Below are 20072 nucleotides of genomic sequence, written 5' to 3'. Positions count from 1 at the left end.
AATACTCTTACATTTTAACATGATGTTGTTGCTGAGGATTAGGTGAGGTTAATCCTGTTGCTGATCTGTGGTTTCAATATCTCTATGTTGAGCTGCTGCAGTTGATGCTGCACCTGGACCAGCATGGAGAGGTGTGGTGGAGAGGGGACCGGCACCACAGTACTAATGGTTTCATATGCTGGCAATCTAGTTCATGGTAAAGCACTAAAACTAAACTCCCTTACAAGTGGTTTATCAGACGTCCAGTTCCGCCACCCCCCTTCCCACGCCGTGACCCCCACATCTGCCCCCCTCCATGCACTATCTCCTGTGAGGGATCATCTTGCCTAGGTACCATCTTAGGAGCCGCAGTAGACTCTTCCAGTGGGGAGACCAGGCTCAAGAGAAGAAATAGTAGGTTGCTCTTATTTAAGAAATCACACTCAGCGAGTTTGCTGATGTTAATATGTGAAATATTCTTAGGCTGTAATCCTCCTGGTGAAAGGAAAACAAAGTTGGCCTTGTTTTGACTCTGTGTGGCCCTGCCTCCCACCCCTGCTCAGGTCCTCTCACTGAACACTGAACAGATGATGTAGGAATGCAGAGGCAGGCTACTGTGAGTGAGCTGTAGCTTACTACCTCCTCTGGCCAGCTCTAATGTCCTACTGCTAACACCACTCCATACATACAGTCCACGGACACACAGACTAACTCCTAAAGATGAAGAAACTAGCACTGAATTTACTCAAGGTGAGTTGGCCTTCCTCTAGCAGTCATATTGGCCATTATTCCACCATCTGCCTATCACTTGTATCACCTTTCAGTGGGAACATCCTGCCTGTACCTCCTCTAAATATAGCAGACATCCCAGTATTTATTTTGCCAATGCCCCTAAAATGTAATTAGCCCCTTGTTATTTTGCATTATGTTTACATGTATGGGTACCCCAGAAACATATGCTGGACCTTGCAGTGGAGGGTTATACTGATGGATGTAGAATATTGCCCTGTAACAAACTGTTATCCCCTACTAAGCTGTGTTATAAATATTTACTTCTCATCTGGATATGGCATAAACACCATTACACATTTGTATATAATCAGTTACATTACAGTAAATAACACAGTTGTCTGGGGTCCAATATAAGTTAATGCCATTCACAGAAGATTAAAGAGAACATATACTCATCCAAATTAAAGATTTTTTAACATTCCACATTTTTTTTAACCTTAATTATAACATACTATCATCAGAGGCTTAGTAGACTGCAATTGTATAATGTGAATAATTCTCAAGAGTTTACTGTCACATAAGTTTACAGTTTTCAATCAAGTTTTCGGTCTCTTACACCCTTGGAATTTCACTGTTTTACTGGAAAGTTAAGAAAAAGTACATAAAGCAGTACAGAGAAAGCCGTTTCCTCCACAAAGCACTGGCCCTGTCACATACCCGGGCGCTAGCAGTAGCAGTGTAATGATGATTGTAATTGTTGCCATTATAGTCCATTATTAAGAACTCAACTGACTGAGCTCTCATTATCATGACTTATATAAACCCCATTTACTGCTGACCTATATCACATGTCTGGGAATGTCATTCACAAGGAAAAGGGAAATACTCAGGTGTTGACGGGCAAGTCTGTCACATGGAAGGACAGTTTGTTGTACAGTGTAGCTGAACGATGTGTCCTGACAGTTTGTTGTATAGTGTAGTGAACGATGTGTTCTGACAGTTTGTTGTACAGTGTAGCTGAACGGTGTGTTCTGACAGTTTGTTGTACAGTGTAGCTGAACCATGTGTCCTGACAGTTTGTTGTACAGTGTAGCTGAACGATGTGTCCTGACAGTTTGTTGTACAGTGTAGCTGAACGATGTGTTCTGACATGTTGTACAGTGAAGCTGAACTGTGTGTTCTGACAGTTTGTTGTACAGTGTAGCTGAACGATGTGTCCTGACAGTTTGTTGTACAGTGTAGGTGAATGATGTGTTCTGACAGTTTGTTGTATAGTGTAGCTGAACGATGTGTCCTGACAGTTTGTTGTACAGTGTAGCTGAACGGTGTGTTCTGACATGTTGTACATTGTAGCTGAACGGTGTGTTCTGACAGCTTGTTGTACAGTGTAGGTGAATGATGTGTTCTGACAGTTTGTTGTACATTGTAGCTGCGCAATGTATGCTGACAGTTTGTTGTACAGTGTAGGTGAACCATGTGTCCTGACAGTTTGTTGTACAGTGTAGCTGAACAATGTGTTCAGACATGTTGTACAGTGTAGCTGAGCGATGTGTTCTGACAGTTTGTTGTACAGTGTAGGTGAACCATGTGTTCTGACAGTTTGTTGTACATTGTAGCTGGAAGATGGGTTCTGACAGTTTGTTGTACAGTGTAGCTGGAAGATGGGTTCTGACAGTTTGTTGTACAGTGTAGCTGAATGGTGTGTTCTGACAGTTTGTTGTACAGTGTAGGTGAACCATGTGTTCTGACAGTTTGTTGTACATTGTAGCTGGAAGATGGGTTCTGACAGTTTGTTGTACATTGTAGCTGGAAGATGGGTTCTGACAGTTTGTTGTACAGTGTAGCTGGAAGATGGGTTCTGACAGTTTGTTGTACATGGTAGGTGAACCATCTGTTCTGACAGTTTGTTGTACATTGTAGCTTGAAGATGGGTTCTGACAGTTTGTTGTACAGTGTAGCTGGAAGATGGGTTCTGACAGTTTGTTGTACAGTGTAGTGGAATGTTTTGGTCTTTCATACCATAAGGCAGGTTGATAAGGGTGCAAACAACCTTATCTTACCTCCATGTTATACTGTTGAGATCTGATTGGTTTGCATGATCTTTATGAAATACAACATATTTTAGTGGGGAGGGAAATAAATTTAAAAGAAGGAGAATAAATCCCTTGTACACCTCTAAGAAGAAAACAGGCTGCACATTGATTTCTAAACAAAAGTTATTCCATTAAACCCCACTACGAATCAAAATGCTGCATGTTGTTTGATTGTCAATGAAAGTCAAGTGACATAGCACAAGTTAACCTCAGTTCAATGGAACAACTGTTTTCTGTCCGGCAGGTTGAAAGACATCGGCAAGATAAATTTGTTGTAGCATTACCACTTGGGGTATATGTGGTTTTATGCCTCCCTCATTTGGTTTTTTACCACACGGCTCCAGCTTGTGGTATACTTGTGATACTGCTACAACTTACAATGTCACAAGCTTACAGAGGTCACAGGGCCCATGTCATACATGTCCCTTCAGGTACCTTACCCTGTGATCCACTTGCTACATGGAGGACAGCATGAGGATGGGTCCAATATGTCACAGTCCAGATTTACACAGGGACTTAAAATATGCAAATAATTAATGTTTGCGAGGTCATTATGCCGGGACAAGGACCAGAGGTTCCAACCCCTGAGGTGGTCTGACTGCTTGTGTCTGAATGTCCTTGTTTTCGCATAATGAGTAATCATTTGTTTTGTTACTGAAATTCATTTGCAAAATACTAACTTTCTGTTTATGGTGTTACGCCCTTCCAAGTTACCAAGCATTTGAACAGTATCTTCTCTAGAAAGATATATGGCCAACCATATATTACCATTTGCAGATGCCATCTTGTTTTCTAGCAGACAAAGTCAAGAGTGATAATGTGATGAGTCAATATTTGAGATCAGTGTAAGTCAAGAGATTTGACCTGACCTTGTTCGGTCAGCTTTTTATTGTTAAGTCAGCATGGATATTCATTGTTGTTCCATATGTATTAACCAGTGAAATTCATTCTTGATAGAGGTATAACAAATGTTATAATGCAGCTAGTCCTGAATGCTCTATCAGTGTATTTTGTAGAAACATTGATTTACATTCGTTTTGTATTACTACAGAATGTATTAACTATCTGTCCAGTCGCTTCAGTAGTCTATCATTAATGTCTACTGATGTTACCATCTGCGAAACAATAGTGGAACATGTTCATATGCTTGTTGTCTATTGATATGCTTGTTGTGCTGGTACATGTATCAGAAGGTGGCCTTGATCTTCTGAGACTGGCAGACAGCTCTGTTGATAGGAGGGCATGTGTGCAGATACAGATCCATATTGTGATGTGTAAATGACCCTGTTTTGTATGGATACATGCTGAGGTGCAAGATCAGGATTCATTTTACCAGTGTAGTAGAACTCAAGCTCCAAGAACCAGTTGTGTTCATGTATATAGCAACGTTGCCATGGCAACTAGAATAGGAATAAGTGAAATCAGTGGAATCTTATGTTATCCCACATGATTCTTATGTACATGGAGATCCCTCTCGTACTGCTTGTACCTGGAGAACCCTCTCATACATGGAGATCCCTCTTGTACATAGAGACCCCTCTTGTACTCTTTGTACATGAAGATCCCTCTTGTACAGGGAGATCCCTCTTGTACCTGGAGAGCCCTCTCATACATGGAGATCCCTCTTGTACATGGAGATCCCTCTTGTACATGGAGACCCCTCTTGTACTCTTTGCATATGGAGATCCCTCTTGTACAGGGAGATCCCTCTTGTACATGGAGATCCCTCTCGTACTGCTTGTACCTGGAGAACCCTCTCATACATGGAGATCTCTCTTGTAAATGGAGACCCCTCTTGTACTCTTTGTATATGGAGACCCCTCTTGTACTCCCTGTACATGGAGAGCCCTCTCGTACTGCTTGTACCTGGAGAACCCTCTCATACATGGAGATCCCTCTTGTACATGGAGACCCCTCTTGTACATGGAGATCCCTCTTGTACATGGAGATCCCTCTTGTACTCCTTGTACATGGAAACCCCTCTTGTACTCCTTGTACATGGAGACCCCTCTTGTACATGGAGATCCCTCTTGTACTCCTTGTACATGGAGACCCCTCTTGTACTCCTTGTACATGGAGATCCCTCTTGTACTCCCTGTACATGGAGATCCCTCTTGTACTCCTTGTACATGGAGACCCCTCTTGTACTCCTTGTACATGGAGATCCCTCTTGTACTCCTTGTACATGGAGACCCCTCTTGTACTCCTTGTACATGGAGATCCCTCTTGTACTCCCTGTACATGGAGATCCCTCTTGTATTCCTTGTACATGGAGATCCCTCTTGTATTCCCTGTACATGGAGATCCCTCTTGTACTCCCTGTACATGGAAACCCCTCTTGTACTCCTTGTACATGGAGACCCCTCTTGTACATGGAGATCCCTCTTGTACTCCTTGTACATGGAGACCCCTCTTGTACTCCTTGTACATGGAGATCCCTCTTGTACTCCCTGTACATGGAGATCCCTCTTGTACTCCTTGTACATGGAGACCCCTCTTGTACTCCTTGTACATGGAGATCCCTCTTGTACTCCTTGTACATGGAGACCCCTCTTGTACTCCTTGTACATGGAGATCCCTCTTGTACTCCCTGTACATGGAGATCCCTCTTGTATTCCTTGTACATGGAGATCCCTCTTGTATTCCCTGTACATGGAGATCCCTCTTGTACTCCCTGTACATGGAGATCCCTCTTGTACTCCTTGTACATGGAGATCCCTCTTGTACTCCCTGTACATGGAGATCCCTCTTGTATTCCTTGTACATGGAGATCCCTCTTGTATTCCCTGTACATGGAGATCCCTCTTGTACTCCCTTACATGGAGATCCCTCTTGTACTCCCTGTACATGGAGATCCCTCTTGTACTCCCTGTACATGGAGATCCCTCTTGTACTCCTTGTACATGGAGATCCCTCTTGTATTCCTTGTACATGGAGACCCCTCTTGTACTCCTTGTACATGGAGATCCCTCTTGTATTCCCTGTACATGGAGATCCCTCTTGTACTCCCTGTACATGGAGATCCCTCTTGTACTCCCTGTACATGGAGATCCCTCTTGTACTCCCTGTACATGGAGATCCCTCTTGTATTCCTTGTACATGGAGACCCCTCTTGTACTCCCTGTACATGGAGATCCCTCTTGTACTCCCTGTACATGGAGATCCCTCTTGTACTCCTTGTACATGGAGATCCCTCTTGTACTCCCTGTACATGGAGATCCCTCTTGTACTCCCTGTACATGGAGATCCCTCTTGTACTCCTTGTACATGGAGATCCCTCTTGTACTCCCTGTACATGGAGATCCCTCTTGTACTCCCTGTACATGGAGATCCCTCTTGTACTCCCTGTACATGGAGATCCCTCTTGTACTCCCTGTACATGGAGATCCCTCTTGTACATGGAGATCCCTCTTGTACTCCTTGTACATGGAGATCCCTCTTGTACTCCCTGTACATGGAGATCCCTCTTGTACTCCCTGTACATGGATATCCCTCTTGTACTCCCTGTACATGGAGATCCCTCTTGTACTCCCTGTACATGGAGATCCCTCTTGTACTCCCTGTACATGGATATCCCACTTGTACTCCTTGTACGTGGATATTCCTCTTGTACTATTTGAATGTAAACTAAGCATACATATTGCAGCTTTCAAGCAGGAAGATTTTATGAAATAAAGCTGATGTTAGTTTCTCATTATCTTACATACGTAATGAGTCATCAGTAGTTTTTTCTTAATGAGTCAAATTGGTATTGTTAATGAGTTTTGATGCAGGTTTAGAACATTTCATATTTTGCCTATTTGATAAATTCCGGAAGTGTTTGTAAAGATAGAACCAATCAATGATAAGATGTTACCACATATGTTGCATTATATCCATGTTTATCAGTGTGATGGGGAACAGTATCAGGGAGTAATCAACTTTTGATCTGAGTGCATTAGGAAACCAGGATGTTATACACAGGGATTATATGGCCTTGGAATACCCATACAGCGAGACATGTTGTGCAACATCAGGGGTCATTTCCCTGCAGCAGACTAAATCCATAAACAGTGGCATCAATATTTCTTAGATGAGACCTCGGCTGTCTAACAATGCAAGAGAGGGAGACTCTCCGTTGTGTTCAGACACTTCCTCATGGCATGTTATGTTGTAGGACTTGTCAGGAGTACCCAGGGCTTGCTGGTTGCTGGTAACTTATAAGTCTGGCTAATATATGGGTAATAGAATACATGTATATCAGTCTGGGCCAAAGACACAATGGACGCTCTTGGTGTGTGGGCTATCACTGGATATTTCTCAAATCACTGCTTAAAACCATGCAATTGTTTTCTGAACTTAATAATTGTTTTAATAAAATTCATTAATAATGTTAGGACAGATGGACAGTATCAGATTTGACAGTGTTTTTTTAACTTATCCTGATGGAGAATATTTCTTCTAGACTACATGCTCAATGTTGTTAGAATCTATATAAGCACAGAATATGGCCCTTCACCCTTGGCCTGGTGGATTGTGTTTGCTCTTTGACTCTGGAGTGGACCTGACAGAAGGTGATACTTCCATGACCTTAAGAGGTTGACTGGACAAAGAGATACCTTGAACCTGTGGGGCTAACCCAATAGAGAGGTATGATCCTTGACCATGCTGGCTTGCATGACACAGTGAGATGTATCCTTGACTGAATGTGGTGGCTCTACCCTGACAGGGATGGGTGAAGTGAGAATGAGTCACATTGAAGACAATCAGCCTGTGTTGAGCTGGTGGCCAGATTGCAGATCAACTGAGTGAAAGGTGCCACCCTGAAACAGCTAGAAGAAAAACATGGACAGGTGCTATCAGTCATGGGTACTGCTGGTGGAAATCACAGTCATGTGTGGACTTCAGTGACTTCATCAGGCACTGCCATATGTTGGTTTTGTTGACACTGTCATGTATCGGGTATATGCAGGTATTTCTACAGCCCGATCATGTATTGTTGACACTTCCCCTGTTATGTTCTTCACGGTAATTTGTCAACAGTATGTAGGTATTAACGGTATTTCTTTGTATTGCAAGACAAGTGTTTAAGAATATATGGGCTCTTGTATCAGGTAGATCGTGGCAAAATGACATGAGCCACTGTGTAGTATTAAGGTCATGTGATTACTGCTGTAGTGTTTTGGACTAGCAAATCTGGCTGGGCATATTTGAGAGGGTGATAAGGCAGCATTGGCGTGGGATATTAAAGTCAGATGATTGTGGAAGAAGGTGAGGAAGTGTATAGGTCAGGTGCTGGAAAGGTTGGCATGCTGGACATACCAGAATCCAGGAGGAGACTGACCTGTGGAAACCATGGGTCTCACGAGCCTAAGCCAGTGCAACAAGCACATGGATTCTCGATTTCACAAAGATTAGTGTATCCCTGTTCATTATGTGATGTATAGTTCCTATAGGCATTGCAACAATTTAATATCCTGAATCTTGACATGCTCTACATATCATTTTTCACTACTGATGGGTAGTAAACTATACTTGTTTCCAGATATCTCAGCTTTACAATAACCATGAAGAAATCAAGAATGAATTATAGGGGAAAAAATAAATAGACCATTATGTTTCAAAGACCATATTTTGACTTATTACCTCATATATTTCAAGCTTTTGCATACAGATGTGTAGCTATTAGTTATCAATCTTTTCACATTTGACCCTCAGAACAGAAATGTTAATGTTGTACGAAGAAGTAGGGAGTACAGCCTTTTGATAAAACTTGGAGCAAGAAGGATACATTTTGATTGAAATGCTTATTTCTTCTTCTTCTAACATTGCCCAACATTGTCTTGATGCCAAACCTGCAGCCTGCCAGTATCTGCCCTAGCTGCTGACTAGCATCCACAGCAACATGGTGGTGGAGAAACAGTATCTGGCTGGTTGCCCTAGCTGCTGACTAGCATCCACAGCAACATGGTGGTGGAGAAACAGTATCTGGCTGGTTGCCCTAGCTGCTGACTAGCATCCACAGCAACATGGTGGTGGAGAAACAGTATCTGGCTGGTTGCCCTAGCTGCTGACTAGCATCCACAGCAACATGGTGGTGGAGAAACAGTATCTGGCTGGTTGCCCTAGCTGCTGACTAGCATCCACAGCAACATGGTGGTGGAGAAACAGTATCTGGCTGGTTGCCCTAGCTGCTGACTAGCATCCACAGCAACATGGTGGTGGAGAAACAGTATCTGGCTGGTTGCCCTAGCTGCTGACTAGCATCCACAGCAACATGGTGGTGGAGAAACAGTATCTGGCTGGTTGCCCTAGCTGCTGACTAGCATCCACAGCAACATGGTGGTGGAGAAACAGTATCTGGCTGGTTGCCCTAGCTGCTGACTAGCATCCACAGCAACATGGTGGTGGAGAAACAGTATCTGGCTGGTTGCCCTAGCTGCTGACTAGCATCCACAGCAACATGGTGGTGGAGAAACAGTATCTGGCTGGTTGCCCTAGCTGCTGACTAGCATCCACAGCAACATGGTGGTGGAGAAACAGTATCTGGCTGGTTGCCCTAGCTGCTGACTAGCATCCACAGCAACATGGTGGTGGAGAAACAGTATCTGGCTGGTTGCCCTAGCTGCTGACTAGCATCCACAGCAACATGGTGGTGGAGAAACAGTATCTGGCTGGTTGCCCTAGCTGCTGACTAGCATCCACAGCAACATGGTGGTGGAGAAACAGTATCTGGCTGGTTACCCTAGCTGCTGACTAGCATCCACAGCAACATGGTGGTGGAGAAACAGTATCTGGCTGGTTGCCCTAGCTGCTGACTAGCATCCACAGCAACATGGTGGTGGAGAAACAGTATCTGGCTGGTTGCCCTAGCTGCTGACTAGCATCCACAGCAACATGGTGGTGGAGAAACAGTATCTGGCTGGTTGCCCTAGCTGCTGACTAGCATCCACAGCAACATGGTGGTGGAGAAACAGTATCTGGCTGGTTGCCCTAGCTGCTGACTAGCATCCACAGCAACATGGTGGTGGAGAAACAGTATCTGGCTGGTTGCCCTAGCTGCTGACTAGCATCCACAGCAACATGGTGGTGGAGAAACAGTATCTGGCTGGTTGCCCTAGCTGCTGACTAGCATCCACAGCAACATGGTGGTGGAGAAACAGTATCTGGCTGGTTGCCCTAGCTGCTGACTAGCATCCACAGCAACATGGTGGTGGAGAAACAGTATCTGGCTGGTTGCCCTAGCTGCTGACTAGCCTCCAGAGCAACATGGTGGTGGAGAAACAGTATCTGGCTGGTTGCCCTAGCTGCTGACTAGCATCCACAGCAACATGGTGGTGGAGAAACAGTATCTGGCTGGTTGCCCTAGCTGCTGACTAGCATCCACAGCAACATGGTGGTGGAGAAACAGTATCTGGCTGGTTGCCCTAGCTGCTGACTAGCATCCACAGCAACATGGTGGTGGAGAAACAGTATCTGGCTGGTTGCCCTAGCTGCTGACTAGCCTCCACAGCAACATGGTGGTGGAGAAACAGTATCTGGCTGGTTGCCCTAGCTGCTGGCTAGCCTCCACAGCAACATGGTGGTGGAGAAACAGTATCTGGCTGGTTGCCCTAGCTGCTAACTAGCATCCACAGCAACATGGTGGTGGAGAAACAGTATCTGGCTGGTTGCCCTAGCTGCTGACTAGCATCCACAGCAACATGGACAATGACACTGTACTAAGACTGACACTGTACTAAGACTATGACACTGTACTAAGAGAATGATACTGTATTAAGACAATGATACTGTACTAAGATTGTGACACTGCACTAAGACAATGATACTGTACTAAGACAATGATACTGTACTAAGACAATGATACTGTACTGAGACAATGATACTGTACTAAGACTATGACACTGTACTAAGACTATGACACTACTAAGACAATGATACTGTACTAAGAGAATGATACTGTACTAAGACAATGATACTGTACTGTACTAATAGAATGATACTGTACTAAGAGAATGATACTGTACTAAGACAATGATACTGTACTGTACTAAGACAATGATACTGTACTAAGAGAATGATACTGTACTAAGACAATGATACTGTACTAAGACTATGACACTGTACTAAGACAATGATACTGTACTAAGACAATGATACTGTACTAAGACAATGATACTGTACTAAGACAATGATACTGTACTAAGGCAATGATACTGTACTAAGACTATGACATGTGGTAACACAAGCTTGTGTGACTTGGTAGAATACTTGAAGATGGGAAGGCAATAATGTGGCAAAGATGGAAGAGAAGGAGATGGATCGGTGTGAATCCCTTGTGAGTAGAGAATGGTACTTTTCCCCTACTTCCTCCCATGGTCCTGCAGTGAGAAGCTGAACCTCCACCATGTGTTATCAGTGTGGCCACCTGGTGCTTCAGGCAGATATCTTATCTCACTCTCAGAAAGTTCACCTACTGCGCTTTCAAGCAAATCATCTGCAACCATCCACAAGTGTGCCAGCACACAGGATAAAATAGCTCGACTTTCTTTCTCATAAACATAACCTAGCACTCCTTTCCACTGACATTTGTTACCAAGTGAAATTATGTAAAGAAAATGGATTTGAAAAAATATAATGTTACTTTTTGATTGTAGGAAGGCATTAGAGTGGTCTGTCTCACAGTCCCTGAACCATATCATCTTCCCCTCCTTCTAGCCCTCACTGAAATACAACAGCCCTATATGAAGTAAGTCTGGATTTTCCTCAGGTTCTCCCATCTCACTTGGGCTCCCTCTCAGTTTAAATGGAGTTATTTGTTTCCAACCAAATATACACACTGTCAGAGACTAAGTTTCAGTCAAGCATTAAAGGGGTGGATCATGAGTTCATGGCTCATTTTGCACAAGTTGTTTATATAACTACCAGAAGACAAGTAGTCCTTCCAGGCTATCACTCGTCTCAGCAGGCCACATCTGTGTCAAGCCCTCCATAGTTCTACTTCATGCTTAATAATCAGATTGCAATACATATTTCAGCATGTGGTGCATATGGTCCCTGGTTTCAGCTACACTTGAGATAACAAACTCATTTTAAGTGAAATGAGTGGAGGTACAATTGTAGTTATCATACCTCCATGTCAGAATGATGCGATCTGATTGGTCCATGTGATCTTGATAAAATACTGTGTATCCCACCTTGGAGGTGAAGAAATTTTTCAGCAGGGGAATAAATCCATTGGCAACAGCCTGTATGTCTCTTCTTGTTGACTCCAAGCACTCCATGCAATGACCTAATCAACTGACTGTGGCTATGGCAGGCACCACAAACAGACTCAGTGACAGACTGAATGCAGTAAAATAAACACCATGTGGAATATACTAGGGCTGGGACGAGTCCAAATTTACTACCCGGGTACCCGATCCCCTATTACCCGGCCCCACCCGGGTACCCACTGCAGGTCTCAAGAGCTGGAAACAAAATGTCTGATTGGGAATTGTTTATCGCAGCCCTGGCCAAAACTATTTAGATACATGTATCAAACGATAAGTACACCCAAATTGACTGAGGCTATATCTTTACTCAGACATTTACAAGTCAAAGGGAATGTGTGCATTGACAGAAAGAAATGCGAACATTAGCGACTTGTGGTGTAACCACTGAGCTATAGTGAGTTTTTGTCATCAAATAATATATCACGTAACTAACCACGGGTCCGGGTAGTCCTGTGGGTACCCGGCTCCTACTCAGGACCCACCCGACCGGAGTATCGGAGTTACCCGTCCCAGCCTTAGAATATACCACAATTATCGGTGTGAATATTGTCAAAGTGGCAAGCTCAACTATGGAAAACAGTGTCAGCATAGAAAAATCTTTGACAGTTTAAGCCATGGCTGCATGTTTAGTCTCCATGACTGGCTGTTTACTCACAGGATTCTTATACCAATATCTTAGTGCGCTCAGATTGGACTGTTCCAGTACAATGTACTACCGACATAACACAATGAAACTAATGACTTGAATGTAACTATCATGCATGAACATGCACTGACAGGCTGTGCGCCAATGGTATTACATCTTGTTTATAGACGAATCAAGGATCTTGTCTCCTGATTCACAGATTGCAGAAACTATTGTTGGTGAAGTAGCCACGAGCTGTATGCCAGAGCAATTCTTGACCATGATCAGTATGGGGGTGGTCGTGTCATGACACATCACACATGACGGGCAAACTGATTTGGTCCACTTTATCCACTTGATGTGAATCCGGAAATATGTACATCTGGTAAATTTCCGGTACTGTCTGGAATAACGAGGTTCTGTTGTACATAGAATCAATACTTTTCTTGTATATCTGGTGATGAGTAAGTTGTCTTTATGAAGAGCAGGAGGTTGTGTAAGATCATGCTGTGATGTATGGGGGGAGGGCCCGCCTGCTGTATCTGGTCAGCTAGGCACACAGAGGTAATTGTGTCACTTCCCTAACACATCTGTGGTATTTGGACTGACTGACAGAAACATACAGATCACTCTCACATAATTGTGTGAACCACTCACGGATACATTCCACATAGCTCAAGACAAACAGTGGACCTGTTCAGCTCTGGCACACACTTATCACAGATTTCAACACAAACTGACAAAGCATGTAAATAGCAGTACATGAGTTAGGAAATGTAGGAATCTGACAGGGTCATCTGTTTTGATCAATTAATTCATAGGAAAATATGTATATGAGTAAAAGGGAAACATTTACATATTATTTAGAAGCCCTTGTCTACATGAGTATCATAAGTACGGAACACAATAAGCAATGCAGTTGTTCATTTAATGGTATTTGAGATGTCAGTCTGTATTAGTCTTCCTACATCAACAGAACATTTGTGTTCTTGAGCATGACTGTCTTGTGAGTGATGTATGTCCCAGGAGAGGAGGCAAACTGATGCCCATCATTACTCCGCTAGGTACAGGGGATGGGGAGGCGACAGCAACATGTTGCCACATCCAAGTGTCCCAGGCAATTATCTAACACTCAAACTTGCTGGCACAGTGACGAAGTAGGGGATGAAGTTGGGCTGAACTCTTCTGATGAAAGCATCGTAAACAACCACTGGCCTAGTGGACGTTGACCTTGATGACTGCTTATCACCATCGCATTCAGGTAATTATCAGGAGGGGTGGTGGGGTAGTTGAAGTGTTTGGTCATCACACCAAACGCCTGGGTTCAGCTCCCCACATGGGTACAATATCTGAAGCCCATTCCTGGTGCCACCTGTCATAATATAGCTGCAATATTGCTAAAAGCAGTGTAAAACCCATCTCTCTCACTCACTAGCTATCGGGACCATGTGGATTTCATATGCAGCCATTATAGACTGCCCACTAGGACCTGCAGAGTATGCCATGTACATTTATGCACATAAAACTGTATCAGTATTGCTTTTGAAATATGTTATTTCAATCCATGACCGTTAATATTTCAGTAATACAGTGGATTGTTTTAATATATTTCAAGAGCAATATTGATACAGTATATATATGCAAATTTCAGATATGGTACTGTCTATCCTAACAACTGCAGATGAAAATCAATGCTCTGCTGTCATTTTTCCTCCAGTGCCTCCTCTGTCCATTGATGCATAATTCTGGCAGTATTTCTACATACAATTTCACTAAATAGGAAGTGCGTATTGGGTACACAAAAACAGGGCTTGTTGCTTGTTGAGCACAGTTTGTGAGGGGGTATAGGCAAGCAGACGGGCAGGTCTATATTTACTGGCGTGGAATGGGTTCTATTTATAGGGGGACAGCTGGTAGTGGAGGGTTGCCAGAGTCTCCGTCTGAATGCAGAGCCTTATCATTGCTATGACTACTCCACTGCCAATGGAAGTCATGCACTCAAATATGCATCTGAAGAAGTCAGGAAGAAGAGAAATGTCAGTTTCATTGTGTTAGATGTGTGAACCATGTATGAGGAAGCATGTAGACAGTTCAGTGCACGCTGCACATGGCAGGAGACTTGTGGCAGTGTCGGCTGGAGGCAGGGTCCTTCCCCTGCACATAATGCTGGGAAGTACTGAATGTCTGCTTGGAATCAGTAGAAGTTGGTGTCTTTATTAAATAATAGAAGAAAGATTGATCTGCCTCAAAATCTGTTACAACAAATATATTGTCAGTGGAGTGTTCCACTCCGCGAAGATCAGGTATCAGTGTTCTTTTGGCTGACCATGGCCGATAAGTTTTAGAGCAACTCTTTTCTTTTCAAATTTATGCGAGTTATATGTTGTAATTCTTAACACCACTAGGTGTCCCATGAACACTATATTATTTGGATGGTGATCAGATGAGTGGCTTTACTTCCTTCAGTGAAGATAATCCAGCTTTACTGGACATAATGTCAAAACTTAAAATGTTGGCCACCATTCCATAGGTTCAGGAAGTTGCTTGTAAGACAGGTGTATTCAGCTGCCTTGTTTGCCGCGTTGATTCATCCATTGTTCAGGTATAAGGAACTTATTAAATTGCCATAAAATTTAATTACCAATTGTCATATATTCAGTCTAGTGCCAGTGTCATATATTCAGTCTAGTGCCATAATGTCATATATTCAATCTAGTACCATAATGTCATATATTCAATCCAGTGCCATAATGTCATATATTCAATCTAGTACCATAATGTCATATATTCAATCTAGAACCATAATGTCATATATTCAATCCAGTGCCATAATGTCATATATTCAATCCAGTGCCATAATGTCATATATTCAGTCTTGTACCATAATGTCATATTTTCAATCTAGTACCATAATGTCATATATTTAATCTAGTACCATAATGTCAAATATTCAATCTAGTCCCATAATGTCAAATATTCAATCCAGTGCCATAACGTCATATATTCATTATAGTACCATAATGTCATATATTCAATTCATTGCAATAATGTCATTATTCAATTCAGTGCTATAATGTCATATATTCAATCTAGTACCATAATGTCATATATTCAATCTAGTACCATAATGTCATATATTCAATCTAGTACCATAATGTCATATATTCAATCCAGTGCCATAATGTCATATATTCAGTCTTGTACCATAATGTCATATATTCAATCTAGTACCATAATGTAATATATTCAGTCCAGTGACATAATGTCTTATATTAGACAGCTGTGTAATAAATCGCAAAGCACAATGAAGAATGAGGCTCACAGTTTGATGAAATCTTCAATTGAATGATGCTATTTTGGAGAGGGTAGAAAGTTGTTCCCCTTAGATGTAGCCGGTCAACGCAGATAAACTCAATGGCCGAATGACTGCATCCAAAAGTGGGCGAGATATGGCAATCTATAATGGGATAAAAGGTACAGATAATGTCCATCAATTATCCACTTGGCACATTTTCTCTTTATACTGTTGAATGTAACCCACCTGTTCATAAAAATGGACTTGTCCGACATTGCCAAGATCTGATTGTATTCAGGGAGTCATCATTGTTTATTATTATTATCAACATAATTAAAGAGGATGTACATAATATTGATATATCATATAAGAAATAAGCCATTATGTCATATTCAGTCTCGTGCCATAATGTCATATATTCAGTCTAGTGCCATAATGTCATATATTCAATCTAGTAATAAATTCATAAATTCAATCTGTAATATGTTTGATCTAGTCCCAAAATGTCATATATTTGATGTAGTCCCATAATGTCATATATTTGATCTATTCACAAAATGTCATATATTTGATCTCGTCCCAAAATGTCATATATTTGATCTAGTCCCAAAATGTCATATATTTGATCTAGTCCCAAAATGTCATATATTTGATCTCGTCCAATAATGTCATATATTTGATCTAGTCCCAAAATGTCATATATTTGATCTCGTCCAATAATGTAATATGTTTGATCTAGTCACAAAATGTCATATATTTGATGTAGTCCCATAATGTCATATATTTGATCTAGTCCCATAATGTCATATATTTGATCTCGTCCCATAATGTCATATATTTGATCTCGTCCAATAATGTCATATATTTGATCTAGTCCCAAAATGTCATATATTTGATCTCGTCCCATAATGTCATATATTTGATCTCGTCCCATAATGTCATATATTTCATCTAGTCACATAATGTCATTTATCATATAATGGGTAGGTTTCTCGGCAGGATAAAGCCAACGGATAAAAACGATATCTGTTGGGGTCATATGCGGATAGAGATGCAAATATCAAAGGTCAAGTAGGACTACTTTCACTGTTTATAAACAAACATGGCGTCGCCCTCGTCATTCAGCAATTGAGTAAGAATTAACCATCGGGAATCTGGATAAACTACAGAGATAACTGCTATCATTATCAAATGAACAGTCTAATATACTTAAAATCAGTGTCTAGCTGTGACGTGGCTAAGGCATTTTATAAGTTTTGGCAACTTTGGAGAAACAAATTGCGAGGGCACGAAGCCTAGCCAAGCGGGATCAATAGCCATATCTGTGCTTGTAGACCTCTGCGGCTGGAAACCACAAATTAAAATAGTTGGATTTGGCCGAAATATGTTTGAATTGTTACCTTGTTTCGTTTTGTCGCTGTGTGTACATCTGACTACACTTCTTAACGTTATGACAGGACATACCGACTGTCAACAATGTCTGACCATGGCCGTGACGTCTCATAGACTAGGGTTAGAGTAGCTTCCCTTTGACAAAGGGCAGTTACTCGAGCAGACAGACCGATGGAATGCCGCGAAAGGCAACTAAAAACAACTGTTGTTTTGCGTATATGTTGCTTCACCACTGTATAAGAAACAGATTTCAGTTGGAACTATATTGGCTATGGTCACTGTCTGACTGACACATCACTAAACCTGTGACGTAATAAATATTAATGCGAGCAACCCAGGAAAACTCACAATGTTTCGGTAATGTTTGTGAGAGAGGGAAAGCGATTTTGAAGCTCAGAATTAAAGAATGACATTATATGATAAAGAGGTTATCACGCTTGTGTGTTTGGGGATGGTAAATATCCTGTATTAGGAATAAACACTATGTATTTAGCTCGCCAAGGCTCGCTTAATACAATGTTTATTCCTAATGCAGGATATTTACCATCCCCAAACACACTCGCGTGATAACCTCTATATATTTGATCTAGTCCCATAATGACATATATTTGATCTCATCCCATAATGTCATATATTTGATCTCGCCCCATAATGTCATATATTTGATCTCGTCCCATAATGTCATATATTTGATCTCGTCCCATAATGTCATATATTTGAGCTAGTCCCATAATGTCATATATTTGATCTCGTCCCATAATGTAATAATGGAACCCTCATTATGCTCATCATGTTTGTTTTAGGTAAAATATCTTTAGCTGTTAAGGTATTTGTTGGCAGCAGAAGGCATAGTTCCAGTGTTATTCACGCTGTATTTATGCAATACATTACCATTAGCTTACATATCCTATAAAGAGACTTACAATAAGATAGAGGTATGAACAGACAAGTCGCAATCTACACCACATCAAGCTAGGGGCAATTAACTCCAGGTGTGTACAAGTGTGGTAGAGCGCTGGGAGTGACCCTCCCTGTAGACCCTCTGAAGTAAGTCTTCCAAATTTAGCCTGGCTTGGCACCACCATGGAAGGTGATTCAAACTAACTGGTGATGTGAGGGTGCAGCCCGGATGATGATCCTCCCCTTGATTCAAGATGGACGTAGGTGGGGAGTCTGGTGTAATGAGGGGTGACTAGAAGACACGGGAGCATGGGGTCTGGACACTGACGGAACATCCTACCTGCATATTTACTTGCTACTGCTCAAATGATTCAGTGATAGGAACCTCCTTCAGGAATTTGGATATTGAGGAACCGTTACCTGTGGAGTGTTTTCTCCCTTACCTTTGGGAGGCTGCAAGATGGATTGTACAGAGTGAGTTGGGGCTTGAGGAAGGCGACCTGTTACAGTACAGGGAATGTTCAGTAGAATAGGGGAGTGCTTTGTTGAATGTTGTACTGTATACATTGCGTCAGTTAGAGTAAATTTCTTTCTCTGTTCTCAGAAATGAAGTATGCAGGTATAGAAAGCAAACCAATTGTTCCAACAGACAGGAATTGAAACGTGTCGGTGAAATTTATATGTATCAGTGTCAGATAATTACATTTAACAGATTTCTCTTTAGATGGGTAGGTATTTATGCATATTAATGTATTAAGTTTGTGATATAAGTATATGCCAGGCCTGACAGTATTGGTACAGTGGCATAGACATGGAAGCTGTTACCACAACATGGAGTTTCTTGTGAACAGGAACATCTCTTAGAAAACAAAACACAACCATGTTTTGGAGCCTTTTTTCATCCTTTTATTACAGTACCAGATGTGAGAAACAATTGAGTTTCTAACAGGAGTTTGCCTTCTGTGAAGAACAATAATAGGATGTTTGTAAGAGGTTGGTAGCATCCTGGAAGTAAATGGAGGTTACTTAGTTATCAGTTATATATCAAATCATTGTAGTAACATGAAATGGGAATTTTTTTATTCCAAATTGGGAATTTTTAATGACATTTTCTGCAGATTTGAAGCCGAATATCGGCCTCTGAGCAGGTTCAGAGAAATCCCTGTTGATCACATCAGAAGTATCTATTCATTTGTTACAGGAAAAGGAAATTGTACTCAGCAGTTAACATTTTTGTGTTGTCTTGAATATTTTTGTTCCTACTTCTTTTTCTTTGAAAAATTGTAATCCATCTGTTCAAAAAACATAATTGTTATTGATCCCATTGCATTTTATTGGCTGACCAAGCAAATTTTTTGCATTAATGGGGGAATGTTTTGTGCCAAGCCCACTAGCAGATTTGCTTATATTAATAGGGTGTGCGGGGCTTGGGCTGCATTACTGGACTGAACGTTGTCACTGATTGCGTATAATTATTGTCTACAGATTTTTTTGTTAATGATTTAGTACGCAGTCTGTGAAATGATTATTGTCAACATTAGAAAATCTTTAGGAATTCACTTCAAGTTTTATTATACCCCCGACCAAAATGTCGGGGCTATATAGTTATACCAAGGTTCGGTCCGTCTGAAAACTTTGTCCGCACGTTTTCTCTTAAACTATTCAGTGGATTCATCTCAAACTTAGGACATATAATCTGTGTCTTATGGAGTGGTGCAGTCAAAAGAAAAAAAATTGTTTTTATTAATTTCCCATTTTTTAATGAATTTTTTCAAACCCTAATGTCCGTCCGAAAACTTTGT

General features: G+C 41.6%; 1 protein-coding gene across 7 annotated transcripts in view; it reads left to right on the top strand.

Moving 5' to 3' along the window:
• Window positions 1–20072, top strand: part of LOC124152169 — a 66010-nt gene that overhangs the window by 33635 nt on the left and 12303 nt on the right. The window contains exon 1 of one of the 7 annotated variants that reach the window (XM_048382663.1): window positions 539–729. The exons of 4 other annotated variants lie outside the window; for them this stretch is intronic. In XM_048382663.1, the coding sequence (XP_048238620.1) occupies window positions 700–729 (30 nt within the window). In that variant the 5' untranslated portion in view covers window positions 539–699. Of the gene's footprint in view, window positions 1–538; window positions 730–13830; window positions 13945–18362; window positions 18745–20072 lie in introns of those variants that run through there. 2 more of the 7 variants (XM_048382664.1, XM_048382666.1) reach the window with 2 other exon arrangements.

The sequence above is a fragment of the Haliotis rufescens genome, unplaced genomic scaffold (assembly GCF_023055435.1).
Source record: "Haliotis rufescens isolate VD_foot unplaced genomic scaffold, xgHalRufe1.0.p SCAF_4, whole genome shotgun sequence".
Taxonomy (NCBI): Eukaryota; Metazoa; Mollusca; class Gastropoda; order Lepetellida; family Haliotidae; genus Haliotis; species Haliotis rufescens.
Note: the sequence above shows the minus strand (reverse complement) of the source record. Positions and strands in the feature narration are given on the sequence as shown.